The sequence below is a fragment of the Fringilla coelebs genome (genome assembly GCF_963513975.1).
Source record: "Fringilla coelebs genome assembly, chromosome: 7".
Lineage (NCBI taxonomy): Eukaryota > Metazoa > Chordata > Aves > Passeriformes > Fringillidae > Fringilla > Fringilla coelebs.
Genome location: NC_140035.1, coordinates 21,700,247 through 21,726,263, shown reverse-complemented (window position 1 = coordinate 21,726,263; position 26,017 = coordinate 21,700,247). Strand labels below are relative to the sequence as shown.

Genomic DNA, 26,017 nt, shown 5'->3' with positions numbered 1-26,017 from the left:
GCTCTGTGCTAGAGTGCAGTCTTCAGAAGGGAAAAGTCCTATGCAGCAATTTGTTGTTTAGAGCATGGGAAGGAAGTAACTTGTGGATGATCTCTTGCCCTGAGGAGTAGGATAGATATTAGTGATAGGTATGTGGAGTGGCAGGTGAGGAGGAAGGAGGAGAGCTTGAAGCAGTTGGAGACAATTTGTGTTGTCATGTCAGGAAGAAGAGAGGGGAAGAAGGAAAACATCTGAGGCACTCCATAGTAATCATAGAAAATGTTCCACCTCCTCACTGAGGATTCAGTGACTAAACTGTAAATGTGAATCTAGTGGCCCTAATCCCTTAATACCTCTTTGGGGAAGGGTTTTGGTGGTATTGCAGACTTGCAGAGCAGCATCTGTAAAGCCTGTCATCATCACAGCTCCTGTAAAATCAGATGCATAGTGACACTTGTCGAACCTGTTTCTCTTCCAAGCGTTTACGAGATATTTACAAAAACCTTGTGTAGTAATAGCACTGTGAATGTGTTATTGCTATAAGTCAGAGTCACTGGTAGCTCATGGATAATTTATTCCCAAAAGATCCTCTAGCACTTCCAGTGGTGAGGTTCTCAAACTATGGTTTGAAGGAAAATGGCACACACAAAGGCCGTGTGTGCATTTCTGTGTTTGTCTATTTCCCCAGCTGAGAGCCACCATTGCTCCTAAGGGCAGTGGCAATGATAGGAAAACAAGCTGGATTTGAGAGCCTTGTGCTGGCCTTACAGACTTCTCAATTGGCTATTTGACACAGTGTCTTTATTGCAAAACAATGTAAAAGCTATCTATGTCTGTAGAAATATCTGGGAAGAAAGTGTAGGCTCAGATCTACTGCAATACCCATCATGCAAAAGCTCGCCTGTATCTGCAAAGTCACAATTGTGTAAATTTCTTGGTGCTAGATTGTGTGTTTAAAAAAGAAAGACTGCTGTTTTACTGAGGTGAGTTGCTGCAGTAGTGATTATTTTGAGAATTTGTTCGAGTCCAAGGGGTAATTGCCTTTTCTATATCTCAGCCCTTGGTACTACTAATTTGGCAGCAGCAGAGCTAATTTGCCCATCTGTTCTAGCTTCGTTCTCGTGGCATTTCTGATATGGATTTCCTTATCTTTAAGGTTGGTTTCTGAAACCGGTAGGGCCTATAGTTCTGAAGTCCTTGGCTTCTTAAAAGGTGAGGGAAGTTACCAGACTACAGCACTGTTAGTGCTAGTGAGCCATGCATATCCTATACATATTAAGTTGCTCTAGCGGCCTCAGACAATTTGAAAACAATTTTGGATTGAAATGTATCTTTCCATTCTTGGCCAAAGGAAACTTAATAAGCAAGATAATGATCACTTATGTTTCTGTCTACCTAGATCACTGCTTTGTTTTAATAAGTGTTTGTGTTTCATTCCAGAATGAAAAAGGTTTGAGTCCTGGTTGGGATTGAGCATTAGTTTACTGTCAGGGTTGTTTTGAACTGATTACTTTTTTGTTAAATAGGTAAAAAACTTGTATATTAAATGGATGGAGAGAAAGCCTGCCATCCTAAGGTTCAATTGATTCAACTATCTTCTGATGGGAAGTTGCTACAGTTTTGTTTCAGGAGCTTAGACCCCGATCATCAAATTAGTGTTGTTCATGGGTTCCAGGTTTGTGTAGGGTGAGGTGAGCTGCTCTTGCCCCTTTGGAATTGTTTTAGAGTCATTTGGTGTGCTGATGACTGGGTTGTGAGTTGTGCAGGAAAGACCTGCCAATGTAGTGCTTTTGTACAGCAAATGAGATCTTTGAAACTGGTTCTTTCAACTTAAAACTGACCACACAGCATGTTGTTGTTGGTGAGAGCATGAAAAGGAAATAGATTTATTTGAGAAATTTTCTCATGAATGGGATGAGATGTTAACAGGGTGTTAATGCTGAATGCCTAGAGTTGCAACTAAAAAGGAGTACTGAGTTGTGCTTAGGGGCAGCCGAGGAAATAACTGGAAATCAGTATCTTAAATAATTGTGCCCGATACTAAGTTTTTAAACTTGTTTTTCTGCTGGAGTATTTTGGTGGCTCTTTTTGCAGTTCATTTGTGCCTGTGTTTTTGAGAACTCCCTGCTAGTTAAGTATTTCCAGAAGAAAAATAACTTTGGCCATGTCTGAGCTGATCAACTGACTTACAGGGAGGCTTTTGAATCAGAAAACTGAATTTAAAGATAGCCCATAGCTGGACAATGGCTTTATACAATATTTTGATTTCTTAAGATGTTGGAATGAATTTGAGAATCTTTCATTATGTTGTTAGATTACTCTTAAGTGCTTAATGCTTTGTTTCTAGCTGTGAATTCTTGTAGAAGATTGATAGCTCTGCCAGCATTTGTCCGCAATAGAAGATGGGTGGATTAATTTCAAGATGGAGGGTAAGTAACATTGTGTAACAATGTAATTACCTTTAGTCCAGAAGATGGGAGTATCTAGGATATGTTGACTATTAATGCTGGCTGAATGGTAGTGCTGAACTTTTCCTGTGAGTATTACTTAAAAGTCCAGTAGTGAGAGATATCATGACTAAAAGTATTTTTTGCTAAATCACTAAGCTGTGGAACTCTGCTGTTGTCCTTCATTTCTTTTGCAGTACCAGTCTGGCACTGGCTTGATTTACTTAAAAAAATACAGTTTTAAGTCTTTGTGTAAATCTGAATACTTTTGTTGTGCATCATTGGGATAGAAACTACAGCATCTGTGACTTGACAGGTTGGTGACCTAGATAAAAATGGGTTATGTGCAGAATACATTTTTGGCTGTTTAACAAATGGTTTGGTAGCTACTTACTCCCGTACAAGTCTGTCTTCCTATCTGCTTTTATTGGTTGTGGAGTACTGAGTTTATGAGGAAGAAGAGGCATGAGGTTTTTGACTACTCTCCTGGCGGGTGTGAGTTGCTTGAGTCCAGGTTTGCCTTTGCTTATTAACAATTGACTGCAGAGTCTTCCATACAAAGCTCCATTAAAGGTGAAACTTCAGGTGGAGTGTAAGTTTTGTGTAATAGAAACTCACTTTCAGGATGATGCAGTGTGAGCTATGGCTTTTGAATTTGTAGTGTGAAGGGTGGGGAAAGATTGTGGCTTGATAACTCTCAGAAATTAGGAAAGATTCCCAGAAGGTGGATTTCCAGTTGCTCCTATAGGGAATTTTACTGGTGATGACAGCCCTTATTTGCAGGTGCTTATGATTTATTTATACCATGTGTCCTTATATGGAATGAATAGTAGTAAAAAGCTGGAGTACTCAGATTAGGGCTTCCTCTCTATATTCTCTGTGTTTTGCCTATTTCTGCCACTCATCAATTCTGTTCTTGTTTTGCTTTCCACCTACACATTCATTATTGCAGTAGAAGCATTATAGATTTTCATTTTTTGTGATGTAGGAGAGGAGTTTCAGGTAAGAGTAATGCCAGCTGTAAAACAGTGATTCATTACAGTCCTTTCTATTTGTCACACTAAAGTAGGAAAACTTCTTACCTTTATGTAAAATAGATAATTTATTAGTCTCTTATGAGTATGTCTTTTTGTTGGGAAACTGTTAATGTACAGTAATCCACAAAGTACTGCGTTTTTAAAAGTGAGATTAATATCTTTATTCTTTCCCTTGTAAGCAGGCAAAGCCTTCCACTGTAGAAGTATTAGAGAAAATAGATAAGGTATGTGTTTGCTTTTTTGGTCTTTTGTTTGATTTTTTGTTTAGAAATATATGTCCTTTTTGCTGGCCATGTATTTCTGTCACATTGGGTAAAATACTCTCATGAAGTTTTAAATTATTTTGGTAATTATTCCAGTAGTAGAGATTCTACACATCAGAGAAATTGTTATAATTTTTCCCCTTACTGTTTAGTCATTAAAAAAAATACCAATACCGTATAATAGATAGTGAGAAGCTGCAGGGCAAGTATTTATTTAGAGAGCCTGAAATGGGAGTGAATATGAAGCTGCCTTGATTACACAATTCAGTTATAATTAATTGTTAAAGTCCCCTGTACAGGAAAAAGTCACTAATGCAAAGTTTCATTCATCAGGTTGATTAGAAAAGCTTCAATGCATGGTTTTATGTGTAGAAGTTGCAACGGTAGTGGTAGTAAGTAAGGTCAGGGGCAGATAGTTTATTCAGTAATCAATTGTGATTTTTCACCAGCCTTTGTGACAGATGTCTGTACTCTGTGGGGATATGAACTGTTTTGAAATATACTGTTGATATTTTTGTTTTCCTTTTAATGAAGCTGTGAGTACTTCTGTTGTCACTTGAAATACAGTCAGAATGGTTAACATAGCAGAGCATTGCTCCATCACTTATTAATATATCATCATACAGATGTTCATGATTTCACTCTTAATGTGAGGAAAATACTGAAAGGAAAACAAGTAAAATGGTGGAGAGGTTCCAGCAATTTGCCATGTTAGTAGAAAAGTGTCAGAGGCATTTAACATTCCACAGGTACCTGATGAAAGCTTTAGAATGCTGAGTATGGTTATGTGATAGTAAAGAATGCCATGCATAAGATATTGGTATTTTTCACTTCTCCCAAATATACTAATGCATTACAAATGTGAAAAAGTGCTGATATTAACTTTTCTTAGCAATTGCTAATAAGGTGCAAGTGGCCCATATCATAGCCTTATTAGTATGGAGTATTTATGCTATGAAAGTTATCTTTGGGCAAATATTGTCATTTATCAAAGAGCTGCTTGACTTTTCTAATCAGGTGTCAGACTGATAGGAGTGATTTAGCAAATATTTACAGGCAGCTTAGTAAAACCTCTTACTAATTGCACTAATAAGGCTGAACCCTGTTTATTTGTAGGAAATACAGACATTAGAAGAATTTAGAGAAAAAAATCAGAGGCTACAGAAACTATGGGTTGGAAGGCTTCTTCTCTACTCCTCAGTTCTTTACCTTATTACGTGCTTAATTGTGTATTTGTGGTGTCTTCCTGATGAATGGACAGCAAGGCTGACAATGACACTTCCATTTTTTGCATTTCCATTGATGTAAGTAAATATGCCTTTTTTATTTTCTAACTGCTGTCTCTTTGATAAAAGGAGATGGAAAATACATCTCAGCAGGGGTTTGGGTTTGCTTTGACAATCCTTGAGATGTCATAACTTGCTGAATTTTTTCTTCTAAAATAGATTCAAGTAGTTAGACATTCCCCTTTCTTTGAGGGGAATGTCTGTCATGGGTCTGGGTTTAGTATAGAGCTAGGTCTTATCATCAGAAGATAATAGCATCTAAAGTTACTTGGCTTATCAAAATTATCCTGGGGCTAGAGAGCTGTGTCTGAACAGCTGTAAGGTAATGTAGTGTATGCACAAGGGTTTTATTTTCACTCTATTTCTTGGGTTTTATTTTTATTGCGATTTGAGAACTAACATTACTGTACAGAAGTAACTAAAGGTATGTCATGTACATGTAAAATGTAGTGTATAAACCTGGGAAAAATACAGGAAGGAATGGAGAAACTTACTTTATGTGTTAGGTGACTTAACACAGAATGGACTTGAAAATTTGTTGCCTTAAGTGTGTTGAAAATTACTTTTACATAATTAGCTGTTTTTCTGGAAAATCACTGACTGTTTTCTTCAACAAGAAAATATACAGACCTCATTGTATGTGAACTGGAGAAAATATTGCCTACATATTTGTTCCACTGAGCTGATTGGCTGCTTATCCTGATGAGTGGCTTTTGTTGTCTAAGAAATCCACATTTCTAAAAGTAACAAAAAGGGCTCCCACCTCACTGAACAGCTGCTTTGCAGCCTCCCCTTCCTCCAGACCATCAGGGAGGTGAGAGCAGCCTACTGAGCACCTTCCCTAACAATGGGGAGCACAGTGCATTGACTAATTTGCTGAAATGATCATGAGTACTTCCATTTGTACAGCACCTTTGCATGAAAGCATGCTTTATAGGTGCCCTAGCTTTAGACTTGAAAGGCAAAGTCAAAGTAAATATTTGAAGCTTTGTAAGTTTGATAAGCATAATGTAACATGTGGAAAACCCCCAAGGTGAGGATGGTGTTTGTATGTCATACTGCATTATCTGTAATATACTGATATATTGCTGTTGTGTGCTCCTGTGGAGAAAATACATGGGCAGTAGGATCTTGACTGGAAAGGATTAATATAAAAATTAGAGCTCAAATTAATCTTTGGCAGCAGTGTGAATTAATTTTCTTCTTAAGGACAAGCATTTTAAAGTCTTTGTTGTTAGTGTGAGGCTTGTTCGTGCTGATAGGAAAGGCTCGTAAAAGAGGAAGTATTACCAGCCTCCTTTCACATAGGTGTGTTAGAATTAGTGTAGAAATGAAAACTTATTATTGAAGGTGATGGCTTCTTGTGCTGTGGTTTGATTTTACATGTTGGACTTTTATTCTCTAGTTTATCTGCCAATTCTGCTTATTTTTCTCAAGATGGCTCTCTGTAAAATTCTGATTTAGATGTCAGCTTACTAGCACTTAGAATCAGTCTGTTGTTCTCTTATGGCTTGCAACTGTTTATCAGATTTTTTTTTTCCCTTAAGCTATTCCCCTTCATCTTTTTTTGGCAGATATGAATGGCAAGCAGCTGCCAGCTTGTCTTTGTTCTCGGTCAAGAGGTGACTCTATGCTGAATGCCTGGTGCCACCCAGTAATAGCTCTAGAGATTTTTCAGACCTAATCAAACTGGAGTATGTCTGCCTTTTCCAGCTTGCAGTCAGTCACCAACTTATTTCTGTCTTAGGTCAGTCCCTCAGGGTCTCAGCAAGTTACTGCTGTTGGTCAGGCAAGTTAAGTTTTAGGAATATAACTTCATTAATTTTAAATGTATACTGAAATACTCAAAGTTGAAGAAATACGTTAGCATTTTAGAAGGGTGCTCTTCTTGAACTGATTTTTATTTGAATTAGTTTTAATTTGCATGTTCTGATTTTCAAAGGAATATATTTTCTTTTTTGTAAAATTGGTTGACATGGTCTACTATTAAACTTATGTCTCGGATTTCTTACAGAGGAAATGCTTTTTTATTTAATGATATTTGACTTACTTCATATTTAGAATATAGCTTTAGGTAGAAGACTATTAAACATACTTATAAAAGGAAATAATGCTTTTGCCTTTGTAACAAGGTATTTAAGGCAATTTAAACCTCTAAACATTTATTTCTTCTGGTACTTTGTAAAGATGCATTTTGTGTTGTGCAAGCGGATAAATCCACCTGTATTAGATCAGTTATTATAGCACAACTTTGAACATGGAATACTTTAACTTCTTTGTTTCTCTTACCTTGGATATGCTGCTCTCAGATTCCTGGTGCCTCATCCAACTTGCCTAACTTGGGCTGTGTTCTTAATACTTGAAGGCATTTTTAACTGAGCAACCATTGTATAAATACAGTAGATGTTCTTTTGAATTAAATCATTGTGAAAACTCTTAAAGCCTTTTGGCTGCTTTCTCATGCATGCTTTTAGCTAGATAACTTTTCTAGCCTTTAAGATTGCTTTTTTTTTTTCCCCTTAAATTAAACATTGCTAATTTAGGCTCTATTGTTGAACATTAGGAGGGTTTGGGATGCTTGGAATGGCTTGGTGTGTGAGGTTTGCCACTTGGCTTAGACTGAATAACTTACCAGGAAACGTGTCAGCTTAATATTAGAAGCAATTCTAAGCTTTAAAACAAATGAAGTCCTGATGATTTTACATTTGAAAGAGACCTTTCAAATGTGAAATAGTCATAGATCAGTTTAACTTCATCTTGACAAACTGCTCCAACTAAGTCAGCTGAAGCCCTACAGAAACTGAGTAGACTGAGGCCTCTCTAAAATCACTAGGACTCAGGTCAGTTTATTCTACTTGGGAGAGCATTTGTACAATAGCTCTATCACATGGTTTTCAATGGTAGTAGAATTCTTCCCACAAATCTCTTGGGCCTTATTTTTGGGTCTGAACTGGTAAGTTTCTTTTTTTGGATAAAATGCATTATTAATCTATCAAATAAGAAGTGATGACTAAGTAATTTTCAGCTGAACATTTTTTAGCAAGTGATGACACTGCTGCTGCCGCCTTAGTATTTCTGCCTTAAGTAACAGTTAATTTCAATTGAAACGATGCTTTTATTTAGAGCAATATTGATGCCTTGTTGACAAGGTGCTAATTTAATTTTTACTTCTATGAATAGTGTTTGAAGTTTTCTGTCTTTTGTGTTTGTGAAATAAAATCTCATCTGCTAAGTGTTGTTTGCTAAATAACTTCAGAAATGGTTACTGTAAAATAAATTAATTAATGTAATTCTTCTTTTTGTTCTAAAGAATCTGGTGTATAAGAACACTGCTCATTTTTTTCTTTTCCAAACGGACAGAAAGAAATAGTAAGTACTTTTTCTTTGTATTTTTTTTTAAGAATATGTAGCTAGTTGAGAATGATGCTTGCTATGATAATGTAAATGCTTTTGATCATTTGGCTTCCAGAAGGACAAGAGTAGCCTTTTAGTTGATATTGTAATGGGTAGCATTAGCTAAATGTTTTTCTACTACATAGTTCATGAAAGAGCAGGAAGGAAACTGCTTAATCTTTCACTTCACTTATAAAATTGTGCTAACTTTCTCCTGTCTTTGCATGTGTCAAAAGTGTAATGCAATAAAATCTGATGCAGAATAGGATCAAGGGCGAAGGAAGTATAAACAGTGGTGGTAGTTCCCTTGATACTTGCATCTCACAAGTATTCCAGCAGTCATCTGTTATCCTTATACAAAAGGGGAGAGATTTATAGCAGATGTGTCTAATTTATTTGTCAGGATAGCTTTTCTCTTCCAAGTTCTCCAAAGCATACTTATGTTTTCCTGAGGGGAAAGGTATAAGCGGGTGTTTTTCTGCTTTTTTGAGAGCTAAGGAAAATTGGAAGTCGTGTAACAAAACCAAAAAGTAATGGAGGTTTTCAAATATATATAAAAAGTTGTTAAATTTTGCATTAGAATGAATCTGCATGCTATTTAAAAACAGCATCTGTGGCACTTGTCTGCAGTAGTTAGAATTCATTTGAGACTTTCCTTGAAAGCAGTCCAGCCTGTAACAATATCTCATGGTGATGTGAGCAATAATACAGGCAAACTTCAGTGTTGCACTGTGTTTTATGACTTGCAGAGCAGCATGATGTATTTAATTTGTGACAGCTTACAAGTTAAACATCACTTTTAGAATTTTTCTCAAACCGAATGTTTGCATTTGATATGCAAGCACAGAACATACATTTTTATGTAGAAATGAAATTGTCCATATATTCTGTGGTGCTGTGTGATTCATTTCTAAGGTGAAGTGAATGACTTGCATTTCATGGCTGAATAAGAAAAAAAAGTATATTTTTTACTTTGCTTAAATGTCTTTATTGCTGTTTTGAGCATACACGAAGTCTGGTGCTTTTGTTGAACCTGTGTTTAAAGGGTTTGGTAGATGATAGAACATGCCAAAAGGGATTATTTCTGTGTGGTTCCAGAGACTGGATAAAAATGAAGTGTTTTACCTCAGAGATAATAGTCCTATATTTGAAAAAGAAAAATTGAATGTAGGGTTGAAGCAGTAAAGCAGGAGAAAGCATAGCTGAGAGAGCAAACTATCAACCAAGTTGCTCAAAACCAAATGTTTATTCTGGGATAAGTTAGTATAACATACTGAGACACTGGAGGTTGTTATTTAATACAGTAAAGCTCTGTGCTGGATAATTTGTATATACCAGATTTGGGAATGATGCTGTGCATGAAGAAAATTTGTAGCTAGACTCCAGGGAAGGTGATGCAGAGAGATGATGGAATTTCAGTTTTTAGGACTGGTGGCAAACAACTTTTAAAGATTTAGGCTGATCTGTCCCAAAGCTGGAGAAAATAAATGAGGTATATTGCAGGTATTAACTTCTCTAGTATGATTTTTTTTTTCCTGTAGGTTTAATTGAGATATGTTGGTTTCTTGAGAGTACTTTGCAATAATTGCCATTTGGCCATGTTTAAGGGGCAGGTGTTTCTTGAGGTTCTTGTTGAGTACAGGAGGTAAAGTGATCAGAAAGAAACAGCCACACTTGAAACTGATTGCATTGCTTTGTGGATAGCTGTGCTTGAAGATGTTCTAGTAATTTCTGTACCAAAAGCACTTGCAGTTTCTTGAGTAACCATTAATAGCTGGCTGTATTCTGCTTTTATTTGGTTTCATGATACCACACTGCATTGCAATACATTTTAAGCTATTAATCTGTGTGGGGCAACGTGTGAGGCTGTGTTCTAATATAAATGTAACATTTGGTGAAAGGAGATACGTTAGTAATTTGAAGATGCACACTTTCTGGAATTGTCCATCTTCCGTGGTCCATCCCAGGATTAAATATGGTCTTTTTCCATGTCCTATAAACAAATGGGGATGATTGTAGTTACCCTTTTATTGTATAAATAATAACCTTTCAAATATGTGCATGCCAGTTTTAGTATTTTGCACATTTAATAAAGAGGTCTATTTGATTAAAATGAATTTCTGCATTCTGGAAAAGTTCAAGTAATTATTTGTTCCCTTAATTTTAAGTCATGTTTTTTCTGAAGTAGGTTTGAATGTTATGGAATACATATTTATAAATAGTAAAAATACGAAAAAAAGTGTGTTTCGTTTGGTTGGGTTTGTGTCTTGTAGTTCTGTGAAGCTTTTTCTGTCTTTAAAAATGGGTAAGAATAGGTAAATTTTTACAGGAAGTAAGCTCCCAGTGTTCAGTAGAGCTGAGAAAGTGTAAAAAGTTGTACAGTTTGTTGTTAAAATCTTCTTGCTGTGAACAGAGGTAGTAGAAAGCTAATTTGTTGAAAGAGTATCTTCTGCATTAGGTGATGGTTTATTACAGTGAGTTTTCTGTCAGTGTCAAGCTCCAAACATTGTCTTTCAGAAAAATCCCACATGCGTTTGGCCTTTCTTCTTTCTCTTCCTCTTAGAGAGGCTAGGTGTTGTGCCCACTTGTTGCAACAGTCTCTTAACATTTAGTAGTAAAATGAATTTCTGGTAGCTGTTCTTACAAAACTGGGAGCTTTGCTGTATTCTGAGAATATAGAAAGGGGGAAATAGATTGAGCTTTGAAGCTTGGAATTGACCTGGCATTTGAAACTAGTATGTGTTAAGAGGTTTATGTGAAATACTGAAGCCAGTAAATCTGGTACTCAGATATGTTAATGCTTAGACCTCAAGCTTTTTTCTGTATTTTTAGTTATGAGATTAAATGTATTTGGTCCATTGTTGTACCAGTTTTAATGTAGGTCAAAGCAGGGCACTGGCTGGAATTGGTTTGCTTAATGAGGAAATGGTACATAAAATTTTTTAATAGTTATAACTGTAAAGTGATAACAGTGGGCTATAATTTATAAGCAGTTTCAGCATTTTAAGTGATTTATTTTCACATAAAAACTCTAGTTATTTTATACCAAGTTTACTGATGTTTAGAGTTGGTAGTGGTCAATGCATAATTTTTCCTGATATCTCAAGGTGAAGTCAATGTTTGGAGTGTGCTGAAATTAATTTATATTTGAAAACTAATGTATAATGTCCTTCTTTTAGATGACGCACTGGAAGATCTGAAATCCCAAAAGAAAAAAATAGTAAGTAAAATGTCAAGAAAAAATGCTTGCTATGGTTCACTGCAACTGGTGTATGCCAGATATTTGCACCAAACTTGATCAACAGTTAATCTCAGTAAGAAATATTTAGGATGGACAAGATTCCAAGTCTTGGATGACTTGCCCTCTCTGTGAAGTTTGTGGCACTGTTTATTACTCTGTAAGGAAACTTGTTGAGAGAGGAAGATGTTTTCTTACAGCCACTACCCAAATACTCTTTGTCCCACAACCCTACCTTGCCAAAGCAACTCCTCCTCCCTCCAGAAATGCCAAAATTCTATTATGAGACTTTGTTATTAATGAGTTTCCCAAAGTATTCACCTCATACCTTCTGGATTTTGCCATGGTAGCTAAATTAATAAAAAACCCTGAACAAAGGTACCAAAAATGAGTTGGATAAGAGTCTGGTATTATGTCATGATCTGTGTTTTACCACTTAAAATGTAGATGTAAAAAATAACCCGTAACTCAGTTATGTCATTATCCTTTGGTAAAGAGGATTTGCTGATATTTAAATGGATGTGTCCTTTGCTTGTAGTGGTGATACAAAGGGGTTCAAAAGGTTTACATTTTCTAGGGAGGAAAGACATGAGCATGACAACAATGTTAAGTTTATGAAAACTGCTTAACTGAATCATTTAATATTTCCAATTAACGTAGTCATTTCGTAGCCTTAAAGGAAAAGTTCTTGAAGAAGAAAAGCACAGTGGAGAACAAAAGAATTTTGGAATCTTAAATGTAAAGTCTTCATTTCTGTTTTAGTTTTTTGTAATCATGAAAATCTTTTTTTATTGAACAACTAGTAATTCTGAATTTTTGTGTGTGAGAAGCAATTAGGACAAAAGCCATCGAATAAAAGATTAGTCAGGAAAAACATAAATGTGTATTTTCCATTTGCAAAACACCAAAACAACATACTGTAGAAAAACCAGGATGAAACAATGCACAATACTGAAATGAAATGCATGCAATGAAACAACTGCATAAATACTTTGTAGACAAGAAAGAAATTATAGTGTAACTATGGAGAATTTAAGTCTGGAAGTATAAATTGCCATGAGTATATATGCAAGTCAAGCTTTAATCATTAAAGACAAACTTCTAAATAGGATTAGTGAAACTGAGTTCTGGGAAGTCCAATAATGTGTAAGTCAGCTATTTTTTAGAGTCTGTGATTATCACATGATCTTGTGGGTGCCTTGCTCCTAGCAAGGAACCAGAAACAGAGGAGTTGCTGCAACTTCTTGAATCAGTGCAGTGTGGGTATTTTTTACTCAGAAGGTGGACTCAGGATGTTCATCATAATTTAAGGTATTCAATTAAGCATTAAAATTAGATAATTATACGTGAAACAGAACATGTTGAAATGAGCTGGAAGGGGATGCAGGTAACAAGACAGAATATAATTAGTGTTTTAGATAAAAACACTGAATCAGTTGCATTCTGTAAAATTTCATTTTGGTAATACTCAGATTTGGTTTTGTTTGATTAACTTCCTTAGGAGTGCCTCTGGCTAATTTTTAGTAAAACAAAAGTGAAGTGAAATAATGAGGAGAGAGAGGATTTTTTCTTTTCTTGTTGAATTCTGATTTGCTGGTGAGTTTGCAAATAGGATTAGTTACTAAGAAATTTACGTTGCGGTTCTCAAAGTATTTAGGATAAGTAAATTATGTGTTTCCTGTTTATTTCCAATGCAAATTGTTGTCTAGGCACTGAGCCTGCTGCAACATCTGTGCTTTTTCACTTTGTTGCAGCTCAGCTACCTCACTGCTGGATAAATCATACATTCAAGACAATTGTCCTTTTGAAAAATGTTACAGTAGCTTGTGTTTTACAGTCATGTGGCCCACCTTCTCCCTGCAGACATTACTTGTGTGCTGAAGGGACATAATGTGGTTACAGGGCTTACCTGTAAATAGTGTAAGCTCCTCATCTGCTATAATGCCCTAGTGTATTTGCAGTGACTGCTCAGTAGAAATTAATTTCTTTCTAACTTGGCTGGCTTTGATGACGTAGTCATGTGTATACTCATGTGGGTAAAATACTTGACAAATACAGATACTTCATCTGGAAATTGCCATTAGTATTGTCTATCCTGTACTTTGACTCAAAGTTTGTGTAATATTTATTTATCATAGAACTGACTATGCTGGTTTTCTCCTAGTGAATACTTTACAGCTTGTTCAGTTATTAACTGGGGGTAGGGATTAAGTTAATCAGCTGTAATTAAGGCACCACTTCAACATACAACTTTGTTTCCCTCCTTGATCATAAGGAGGGATGCTGTGATTGTGTTTGTGACTGTTTAGCTGTGATTTTGGCCTCAGAGTTTCTCAGTTAATGAGGATGTCAGCCCTTAAGCCTGAGCTTGGGTAGATGAGCAAGTTCAGAGGGTTAAGCATATTAAAGCAAGGGCACAGGACATGTATTAAGCTGATACAACTGGGAATTAGTGGAGAGTTTACCTGGAACAGCAGTCTTAAAGATGGGATAATTCTTAGCCTGAGGACAAAGTTGTGAAGCTAGTATAGTAATTACCATGCTAATTTTAGAATTAAACTTTGCTGAAGCTTGCTCAGCTACTTTGAATACTAGGCTAAGTGTAATATTAGACTTTGACAGACTTGCAAGCCATTTCAGGTAAGAGTTTAGAAATTGCATCTGTTAAACTAGGAAAAAATACCCAACTATTCTGATTTCAAGGCTGGCTTGGAGTTATGTTAGTAATGGGGAAAAAATGCAGCATATGAGTTCTGTTACTTAATTTAATTACTCTTTGATCAACTTTGTCTTCAGTCTTCTAGGTGTAGACAGCCATTGATATTTTCATAACTTCAGTATGTGATAAAAGCTCTGCTAGGAGTTGGTTCTTATATAAGCCCAGTTTTGTCTAACTGGTAAATGTTAGAGTACTGAAAATATGCAATTGGAAACTCAAAATACAGTTTAAAATCATATTTACTGACAAAGGGTCAGTTAACTCAGTGGTTTTAATGTTGGCATGGATCTGTTCAGAGTATACTTAATTACTGTGACTTAAATGGTATATTTCCAATTTCAATGAAACTTTTGCTAGGTGTCCTGGTATATTTTAAATGGTAGACTGAAGTGAATTTCATGGCTTTTTGTGAATATAAAGAAAGGCCTCCTCATAGTTGGAGGTAAGTAATTCTCAATTTATGAACTCACGTAGTAGTATGGTGAACGAGTGGCTTGCACTCTGCCAGTACTTAAGTCTTTGGTTGCTGAATTGCCTTTACAAGAAGCTTAAAATACATTACTCATACTATTCAATTCAAGCAGCTGATGTCATTCCCACAGGAATTCTGTTTGGTTGCCCATTGGGAAGGAGTTCATCCATACAATTGTTCATAGGAAGAGAATGCTTCTTTACCGTGCTTCTTTATTAAGATCTGATTAATTCCATGGAAAAAATCATGCTTAGGCTGGTATTACCTTTCTTAGAGAGTTAACTCATGATTCGGGTTGCTCAGCCTTATAATTTCATTGATAAGGATAGACTATGAGTTAGCCCTTGGCAGAAAGTAGGAAATTATTTTGTAGGAGAAGAGAAGACTATTATGGAAAAAGAGTAGGGTGTTGAGCAATTTGCTGTGTTAGTGTTCAACTCCAAGTTAACCTATCCAAGATTATGCTTCAAGATGGGGAATGTTCCAGAAGTCAGTGTCTTGATTTGTGTTCATAAACGAGCTTCCTGTGTTGGCACAAAAGCCAGTTTTCTCTGCTGTGCAAACACAGAGGTAGAATTTAAATTTTACACAAGCTCTTACTTTCTTCTGGTACTTACTCTGATTTGCTCACAGTAAGTAAACCTGGACCTTTTTGATTCTTTATTTGGTATTGTCAGCCAAATTTCAATTTACTTTAAAAAAGTATGACTGAAAGTTTGAGAAATGTGAATGTGACTGTAGAAGTCTTAGCAATTTCTATATATTTTCAGGAAATTTGTAAAGAGTCAGTTGTGATACTGAATTCTTGTTCATTTTTAGCTTTATTAGAATTTTAAAGCTATATATGAATTTCAAAATATGAGTAACTTGTTGAATTATCCAAAAACTATGTAATGTGGGGGATAACTTCAACATCTGAATCTTGTGGTGAGAATTGAATTTTGTTTCAAAATAATGTTACTGTTTTTGCAAAACTTATGTATCCACAAATAGCTACTATACTATCTAATACTTCTGCAGCAAGAAGTGCTTTTGATAAAGAAAGTGTCAAGTGATGGTGGAGTATTCTGGTTTTTCTCTCCCCTAAAGGTCACTTTGTCCTGCAGAAATCCATTACTCACTTTTCTTTTTGACTATACAGGCAATAGTATACATTTTATGTTCATTGCTGTGAAGTGAATTGGGTTTTTAAATTCTGATTTGGCAGACAAATATTAGCACTGACTGTTAAAGCTTCCCACTTTGCAGCTTCACCTCCCCTTTTGCACCTTCACCAGCCTTACCCCTTTGTATAAAAGTCTGTCTTACAGTTTTTACTTTTATAAGCAATAAATACTTTATTTTTTCCTATTGGGTCATTAATTTTGCTCTTATTGCACTGTGTGGCATTTGTTTTATGAAGTTAGTGGGTTAATTCCAAAGTGATGCTGAAATACAAGTTTAGGAAATTGATTTTTACTTCCTTCTTCACTCCCTTTTGTTTCAACAGTCCTTAATTAACAGCCTGGATAGTATTCCTTGCCTCAAACTTCAAGAAATGTGTGGAGGAGTGAGTGTTAAATGAATACACAGTAGCCATTAAACTAGTGAATTTTTATTTCGCTTCGAAGGTCTATTTGTAATCCTGAGGTCTGTCTAAATGCAAAACTCCTGCACAGGGTCTATGCAGAATGGCTGAAGCTTTCGTTTCTCACTAGCTAAATAATGGCATAAAATTCATGTTAACCTGCACCATTTGTTATTTTAGCAGTGATAAATGAGTTTGAGAGAATTTAATTTTTTGACCACTGACCTTTTCAGTTTTGCAGTTTATGCCAACAGCAAACTTCAGAACAAACAAAGTCCCCACTTTTAGCTGAACATGGCCATTAGTCAGCATATCTAGGAAGAAAGGTCTGCTTAAGATACTGTAAAATGTATTATAATTTCTATCCATGTTAGGTATTTGTCATAGCTTCAGCTATCTCAGTTTTAAAGTGAAGCTGCTTCTGATGTTGGCTGTTAACCACTAAAATGATACTTTACTAGTGATTACTTTTTTTAATTAAGCCCATGTATTAGCTATAAAGCCACTTGAGTGCATTGTAAATAAAATACTGTAATAATGAAGTGCTTTAATTACACTCCCTAAAGTATGCATAGTTCTCAGTAAATTTTTTTATTTAAATTCTTAACGTGTTCCTTTTTTCTGAAAAGCAGTTTGAATTGCTGTAAAGATGTAGATCCAGCCTTTAAAGTCATTTGAGCAAATTCCATGGCTGTTCTCTAGTTAGTGAGTTTTCACAGCATTTGCAGCAAGCTAATTGCTTCTGCTAATAAATAATCTAAAATCGATGCTGACAGCAGTTAATTGGCACAGGGACTTTATTCTGTAAAGCACTTGGCTAACGACCTTCCTTAAATTAATAGCATTAAGTGCTATGAGGAAATAAATCTAAGGAATTGCCTGTCATTTCCTTGTCATGTCTAATAACTTCCAATAATGATGGCTGATAGATTTTTGCACATTCCATTATTGAAGTTGGTGCTTGTAATTATTCTCCTCATTATATGTAAACAATTAGCAATATTTGGTGTTTCCTTGCAATAAAGCTGTTAAGTACAAGTAGTCCATTAGAGTTTGGAAACTATTTTTGAAAGCAAAATTTATTTTCCATTGAATACAGCAAATCCTCAGGTATCTGAAAATGCTACTGGTTCATGGATGAGCTTTGCCTTTTGGTAACATTGATAAGATGCTTGTAAATGGGAGGCTATGGTGGGGGGAAATACTTTGAAAAATTATCTATTGATGTATGGAACCTTTCTGTTTCCAGCTTGAGGAAGTAATGGAAAAGGAAACGTACAAGAATGCTAAACTAATCCTTGAAAGGTTTGATCCGGAATCAAGTGCAAAGGTGAGTCTTGTTATTGATACTGATGTAATATGAAAGGTACTGTGGAGCTGAGCATTCAGATAATGTTATTTATCATTAATTGACAGGAGACTGAACTACCATCTGCTGGAACATCTGCAACCCCAAGACCTGGACAAGGTAATAGCCCTGTAAAACGGGTGCTCTTTAGCATAGATACTCATCTTTCACAGCAATTTCTAGTCTAGAAGTCTGTCTATGATAAAATTTGTAGATCAATTAACCTTTATTTGGGGTTAATAGACTGTTCATTAGGCTATGCCCATTACTGTTCTGTATTTTTCAGGCAAGGGATCTATTACTAAAGCCTGATGTTCTAGACAGCAGGATATTTAATGCTGCTTGATGTTAAAGCTGAGAGAAAATTAACTTCTTGTGGCATACTTGCAACTTTTCTAGAATGCTAAGGTGTGTTCAACTCTTGTGTAATATTCATTGACTTAGCTTTTCAATTGTGTTTCTATTTATGGCTAGTTAGACCTTTCCTAATGCAGTGCTTAAGCTGCATCTATTTGGTGCTCAGAGAGGAATAAGAACTGGTGCATAATTCAACTACTTTCTAGTTGCAAAGAATGGACAGTACTTTACTGGTTTACATTGTTCCATTTAAAGGTGCCATTGCATAAAATAAAATAGAAAAGCTTGAATGTGTTTCAAGAAGCCTTGTTTCTAGATTGCCCACACAAGTTTCAAAACTAGACAGATCTCACACACAGTAGAATGCTTACATTAAAAATGTGGTATTTTTGCAAATATTTATGCAGACAGACAACTATTAGTTTTTGTTAAGGTTGAGTGTAATATGCTGCAGTTAAACTGAAAATGCTTGTATGAGCACAGTATAAAGGCTGCCTGCTACTCTAATACTGAAGATTGTACTCACACTTTAAGACCAATCTTTGTCATTAACTTGCTGTTATAACCTGAAGGGGCTGATGCTCACAATAAACTGCAGAATCTGATATGCATAGTTTTTCATAAAATACAGATTGCTTTAGAATTCAGTATTAGAATTGTCAACTTTGTGTTTAACTCTTATGGGTAAGCAAAATTCTATTTTTCCCATTTTTCACTCGAAGTACTTGTTTTGTTCAGTGCAGAGCACCTGGATTTATGATCAAAGGTGTTTATAAGCTGCATCATCAAATCTACTGTTTTGTTCTTCTTGCTTAGCTTCAAATTGCCATGAAAATATTTTAAAACTGTCCCTACTTGTTGACATTGACAGTGAGTAGTTGCAGTGCAGTACCTCAATAGGGAAGCTTTAATCTCTTTTGTTGCTTAGACACAACAGCTTTTTTTCAAGTTGGCTCAAGTTATCTGTCTTTCCCATGCTCCATTTCTCTAGCATGCCTAGTTTTGTTCAGGCTGAAGGGCCATTCTGACACCCTGTTCTTTTCTCTGCCTTAATACAGCTTGTGGGTGGTTGCCAAGAATTTTCTGCTCTACCTGTAATGTGTAGGTAGTCTGTTTTTGGCTCTTTTTAAAGTCTTTATAAAATTCATCCTTCTTGAGCTATGTTAGAAATCACTCCAGTAGTCCAGTAGTAGGGTGACAGATCTGTTTGCAGAATGCAAGTAAAATTGACCAGAGGATGAAACTGCCTGGAAATGTGTTTCTATTAGAAATCTACAGGTAATTAGCTATAAATTAGACAGTGGTAAGTCTTTCGTCACTCTGGCTTTATGAAGAGAGAGCAGGACCAGTTTTGAAACTCCTTAGGTGGTACCTGCCTGATGTCTTCACCTCTACCCAGGCTGTGTAAGGAGCTTTGGTGAGAAGTGAGTTGGTCAGTGTCTGTTAATTAAGTCTTGTGCATGTTTGGGTTTCCAAAGTGTAGTGCCCCTGCTTTTGATCCAGTCAGGCAAAAGCAGATCAGTTGGATCCAGCCTATGCTGTGTTGTGTTGATTGTGTCCTGACTGTTAGCAGAAGGGCTGGGAGGGAGAGGTTCTGGAGAGCTAGAATTATTTCTGAGAGCCAGTCACTGTAGGCTGTGGTGTGTGTTAATGAGCGTGGTATGAACAGATATGTGAAACAGTTGTTGCTGAGGAGTTTGCCCACGCTATCTGTGATTAGAACTTTTTATTTAGAGCTAGCTGTAAATCAGTCTCGTGGGCTTGGTGGAAGGAATCTTTTAGTACTGTTTCATTTGCAAAGAGTGCTCTCTGAGACTGTCATGGTATGAACCAACAACCTCTAAGTGGGGGCACAACTGAGAAAATGTACAATTCTCTTTCAAACAGATTCAACTTTTTGGGGTGCATGGGCATTCTTGCTTGATCCTGAATAAAAGTGTAGTTTTGCTTTGGAAAGGGTTTTGGAAAATAAATTTTATAAATCATCATGGCTTATGGTTGGATTTTATGATCTTAAAGGTCTTTTCCAACCTAAGTGATTCTATGAGTCAATGTAAATTTGTTCATATGCAGCATAATTTTATTTTCTTTTTTCCGATCTGTTCTCTAACACATGGAATTTGGAATTGGTGCAGCTTTTTGTCCCCATTTAAGTGGTTAGTCAGACTATTCTAATTTGGAGGTGCGTTATAGTTCAAGAGGGACAAGCTGTGCTTGCCTTTGGCTTGTGAAATTTGGCTTGTGAAAGACTTAATTTCCAAATAAAGTTTACTTACCAAATCACTCTTCTTGTATGAAGTAATTATTTCAATTTTTAGCTATCAAAAAACCTACTAGCTTATTGCTGTTCACACTAAATATCTGCCAAAAATGAGTATTAGCTTCTGTTCTGTGCAGTATATAACTTACTGTAGCTAGATGACTGTATGTGGTTGTGCTATAATTTGGTGTATGTAGTATGTGGTAGAATTAGTGGTTTGGAATAATAAAATACCTCTTAGTAAGTTAACATTAAAGCTTCGCCGATCTTCTCTTTGCTTGCTTTGGACACAAGCTAGCCAAGCAACAGAACTCATTTTCTTGAGCTCTGTAATGGAGTCTTTTCAAAAAGATGATAAACAATAACTGATACATAATCAAGTTGGACAATGTTGTGTGTGAGGCAGCTGATGAAAGGTTAGTTTGTTTGTGTGGTTGTTACTTACTGGTTGAAATGAAAGCTTACACATCATACTAATTGGTACAAAGGTTTAATCAGTATTGCATAATAGTTAATTCTAAAAAAAAACTAAAAAAAACTGATAGCAGCCCAATTTTCCTGTGTGTTTAGCTCTTCTTGCAGTTTTTGTGATTTTTGACATGTGCTGCTGAAATAAGTAATGGTAGTTTTAAGATTATTTAGGTCAATCTTTGTTTGTCTTAAAAAAAATCACAAAATCCAAAAGGAAAGGAATTTGAAAATTTAAGTGCAATTTTATCTGTTCAGAAATGTTTTTTGAGGGGTACAGTTAATGAATATATACTTTAGTACTTTGGCCATAGAGAAAATAGGGTAAGTGTATAATTTCAGTGAAATATTTATCAGCAATATCCTGTTGTTGGTGCCTGCTCCTTCATTTACTATGACTGTTAGCAGGGGTGTATTGTAAATGAGATCACTCTGTGACCTGAATTAAAAATAATGCAATAAAAGATGGTTGCAGGCTGTGGGATGGATATAGGCATGAGGAGGAAGGAAGAAAATGCTTGGCTGGTCTTCAATACTAAAGCAAACAAGTTATGTAAACTATATATTGACCTGTGTAGTGTAGTGCTCTCTGAAAATAATGTGTTCTTCTTTACAAAAATCAAGGTGTTTTGAAGTGAGGAAAAAATAAAATAGTTACGCTTGTAAACATGAAACATGTCACTGCCTCACCATTGCAGTTGTGTAATAGTCTTTAAGAGCTCATACTGAATCATGAGTTGAGTAGATACCTTTAAAGTCATGTGTCTGCTCTTGTCTAAGTGTTCAATGCTGGTAACTGCAGAATTTGAACTATAGTGTATTTGGAGAATAAAAGTTCTATTTTTAAGCTGTTCATCTGTCTTCATGCTGTTGACTTTTGGATACACAAATATAATTACTGAGGAAAATCCTTGGAAAATGTCAAAACTTCATTAAAACTATATCAGCAGTAACTGTAAATTGTGTTAGTGTTGAGGTCAATGGACGTGTTTTTTAGCTATGTTGTGCAACTTGGAATTATGGAAATCTAGAACTTGGCAAAAGACTCATTTTTAACACATTGCGTCTTAAGGCAATTTGAGAAATATATAGATCGTATTCAGTTACTTCAGAAGAGTATTAGGGCTGTTATTGTGGATGTGCAGAGCAGGAATTGAAGGAGTTCATGGGTAAAGGGTCTGTATGGGATACTAAAATAATGAGACAGGGCTGTACTCTCCTTGTCCATGACAATGCATTTATGGATCCTGGATCTGGTATCAGGAATGTAGGCATCAGAAATTCAGGTTTGTGTGTTACTGAATAACATCTACAGCCACTCTGTGCAAGGGAATACTGGAATGGATGGGCTTTTGGTACTGCCAAGAAGAATACTTCTCACTGTCTCATAATGCAGATTCTGGTGACTTTTCTTACCTGGGGAGCAGCAGCATGTTGGCAAGTTCTCTTAAGTATGAATCACAGAATAGGATGAAAGCCAAGTGAACTTCTAAGTGAAGGGGGGAAAAAAGGCATTGTAAATAACCCAATATTTTGTGGAAACTAGCAATGAGTTTTGCATTCTTAACTCTGTAATGAAACTAAAACTACTGAAGCACATCTCTCTAATACTTACTGTAAAGTACTGGTTCAGCATCTTTATAAGAACAAAAATATGGGGAAAGAGTCATTAAAGCAGCAGTATCTTTTTAATTGGAAGTAGTTTAAAGAAGACTTGCCTATTCCTTCCTTCAGAAGGAATAGGCAAAAGGGGCAAAGCTCTTGCAGGAGGCATGGAATTACTTAGAAATAATGTATTATGGGCTCAGAATAAATGTGAATATAGCCATGACCTATTGAAGCAGACTCAGTACTCTTAAACAATTAATATGTTTAAACCACATGATCTAGAAAGACAGCCTTCAAAATGTAAAAGTAACATCCATATGTAGAATTTATAGTAGTGATCTTGGACATTTTTCTATGTAAAACAATAATAGTGTTTTGTAATGAAAAAAGAATGGATTAAGATGTCTTTACAGATGTTTAAAATGATCTTGGAGCAAGTGGAATTAGACTTTATATTTATCACTCATTTTTTGTACATATATGGACCTGAGATTTTTCCTTGAGAAATCACATACATTATAGCTTAAATTTGAAAATGAACACGACTGGAAACCATAACACAAAGTTGACTATAAATCATGGGTTTTAATCAATATTTTGTATTTGGAGATGGGCCATGCCTGTTGGTCAGGTGGCATAGAGAAAATGCCATTATCCTAGTGTATTAAAACTTGAAAGGTTACTGTTTATGGCTCTCAGAAAAAGATCTTGGAGACATGTGAATGGGGAGGTTCATCATAAATGAATTCTTACTTCATATAAAACTCTCAATACAGGAGAGTTCAGAAGCAAGTCACCAAGGAAATGCTGATGGAATTTCTGGAACTACCACACCAATTAATCCCAGTTTCCAGATTCTGAACAGCTGAAATAGTGAGGGGGCAAACAGACTTGTTAAAATCAAGTTAAAATACAGAACCTTCAGACTTATTGACTGATGTAATTTGGATGATGAAGTTGTGTGAAGTAATGCAGCCATGCGCATGATGTGGCAAGGAAAAAGTAGTGATTTGTTCTGCTTTGTAGGAAACTTAACTATATGGGTTTTTAGTAAGACTGGAGTTTTTAAACGTGTAGTTTTTAAAGTAGTGATGCCAAAGAATTTTTAATTCTTTCTTCTGTTGTGTATTAATGCTATTTATATGTACAGATAAGTAGGCAAGACCATAGCCTATGTATGTAGCAATTTTCATGGCGTAGATTGGCTGTATTCTCACAGAGCTGTTACATTTGACCTAGTGCTTCAGTGATAGCAGCTCTTTCTTAGCCGGTGCCAGCTGATGTAGCACGCTCACCTCCTCCACCCACAGCAGGAGCTTGGCATGCTGGTATTGTACTTTTGGGGACAGGGATTGCTCCTTCAGACTCAGCACACCCATCTTGCAGTGGCTGATTGCCAGTGGACCTGGAAACTGCCTGCTAAGCATTTAAACTTCCAGCCTGACACAAAGTCAGCAGATAAAATCTTTCTAATCTTGAGACTCGTGGAAGTGATTTTAAAGTCCAAATGTAGTGTTAAATTCCATTTGTTGTGGAGGAAGACATGCAAGTGGTTCAAAGTGATGTCGTGCTATATGCTAACTCTGTAGGGTGTTACAGCCTTAGGTGTGGGTGTTATTCGGGTGTCCCTGTAGGGACTAACCTGCTACTTGTTAACCATGTAAATATCTGCAGACCTAAAGCAATGGTTACATTTCTGTTTGATTTGTTGCAATAGCGTGTGAACCTCAGGCTTGCATGACTATTACAACATTCAAACCATGGTATGTTACTATGGTCATATTTGGCTTCATGTAAGAACAACTGAGGAAATATATTAAGTTTTTAATGATTGTGATTTAATAGTAGTGGTGTGAGAAGAGGTAAAAGCAGGGATGTGTTCTGGCAGAGCCCATTCTTGCTTTGTGAGAATCCATGCAGGTGGTTTGATAATGGGGTTACTGAAACAAGCCAGTGAAACTATATCACCTGAATGAAGCATTTCCTTTTCTTCTGGTTTTAGAATTGTTTCATTTATCCAATCTGATTTTTTTTTTTTCATAACTCTGGGCATGTAACCTGAGCATACTAGATATTGAATGAATAGTTTTGGTCCCATAGAAAGCTAAATAGTTGAAAGCATTTTTAAGCCACGGAGTAAAAAGTGGTCAATTCTATTGGTTTGAGTCTAGCTATTTGTATGTCCAATGTTCTGCCTTAGCAGATACTTTGTGATTCTGTTCTCTAATTTCCTTCTAGAAGAATTTTGCCCAAAGTATTTAACAGTTATGATAATTGAAATATAGTATTCTATCTGGTATTTACTTTTCTGTGGTATTTACTTCTATGAGCTGAATGATCAGCAGATGATGTTTAGTTTTAGACCTTATTGGTTTTGTTTGATTCTGTAATTTGTTAATTGGTATAACAATATTAATGCACTTTTACTAATATCTTGCTTATGCTAGATACTAAATTCAGTATGTACATATTCTTGTCAGAAATTCGTCAGAGGACTGCAGCTCAAAGAAATTCTTCTACACCCCCACCTGCAACTCCTAAACAAGGCTCTTCAAAGCCCCCTCTTCCAGCATCTCCTAACCTGCAGAGAGAGAGCCCAGCTCTGAGCGGGCTCCCGGAAAGAGCTGCTACGCCATCCTTGCAATCCAATGTTTTACCACGGCGCCCTGGATCCCCTGCTACTTCAGTGCCTGGAATGGGTAAACACAGCACTTAATGTTATTTACAGTTTATATTGTTTTCTCTGGTTACCAATAAAAGAGGCCATTTTCAGACAGTATGGAAATGGCATTTCATTTGGAAATAGCAGAGCAGTTATCTGATTAAGCCGGAGTTCCATATTCAATTAGCCATAACTCTTTACAGCTGGCACCTTTTGATGCTGAAACCTATTGCCTGAGCTCATTTAACTGTTATGGCTTCTTTGTTTAAATGGCAATAAAACTTTGCAGTATTCTGTAGTCAACAATATAGCATACCTTTTTATGTTCTTAGTTTAGAAGAGCTCTATGCTTGTATAAATCAGGTGCAGAGGAGAACACTTTCGGAATACATTCATGCTTCTCACTAAACCTTGCACATATTTTTTTTAACATGGATCTTGACATTTATTTAAATTTTTACTCTAGAAGGTATAGTCATGCAGCCTGTACTCATACATTAAAGTGTGGAATACCAAATACAGCAGAAAAGTTGTCTGTGTTGTAGCTGAATATTAAAATGACATTGTTGTTTTAGTACAAGAGTCCAGAGTTTAGCAACAGGTTGAAACCTGGTAGGAATGAGTATTCCTTAAAATTTGGTTTCATATCCTGAAAATGTTTTTCCCTTGATTTCCTATTTGGTGTTCAGATGGGATGGACTTTTAATAAATAGAAAACGAACTAAATTGTATTGGAAGGATTGCAAAATTTGAGAGTTTTGGTTGGGCAGCACCATTCTCACTTTCCTTGTGGGTGGTAAAGCTGTGTGTGGGGTTGTGCCTGGCCTTTCATTCTTTGTTGGATGTTTGACAAGTTGGATCACAAGGCAAGAAAGGAGATGAAATGCTGTCTTGAAAATAGAAGGGGCACAAC

General features: G+C 36.0%; 1 protein-coding gene across 2 annotated transcripts in view; it reads left to right on the top strand.

The window, feature by feature from the left end:
- LNPK (lunapark, ER junction formation factor) overlaps positions 1-26,017 on the top strand; it is a 41,735-nt gene that overhangs the window by 1,502 nt on the left and 14,216 nt on the right. Inside the window, exons 2-9 of one of the 2 annotated variants that reach the window (XM_084209380.1) lie at positions 2,327-2,408; positions 3,646-3,687; positions 4,843-5,030; positions 8,323-8,381; positions 11,585-11,625; positions 17,651-17,731; positions 17,818-17,869; positions 24,923-25,141. In XM_084209380.1, coding sequence (XP_084065506.1) covers positions 2,382-2,408; positions 3,646-3,687; positions 4,843-5,030; positions 8,323-8,381; positions 11,585-11,625; positions 17,651-17,731; positions 17,818-17,869; positions 24,923-25,141 — 709 coding nt within the window. In that variant the 5' untranslated portion in view covers positions 2,327-2,381. Of the gene's footprint in view, positions 1-2,326; positions 2,409-3,642; positions 3,688-4,842; positions 5,031-8,322; positions 8,382-11,584; positions 11,626-17,650; positions 17,732-17,817; positions 17,870-24,922; positions 25,142-26,017 lie in introns of both variants that reach the window. The other variant, XM_084209379.1, reaches the window with a different exon arrangement.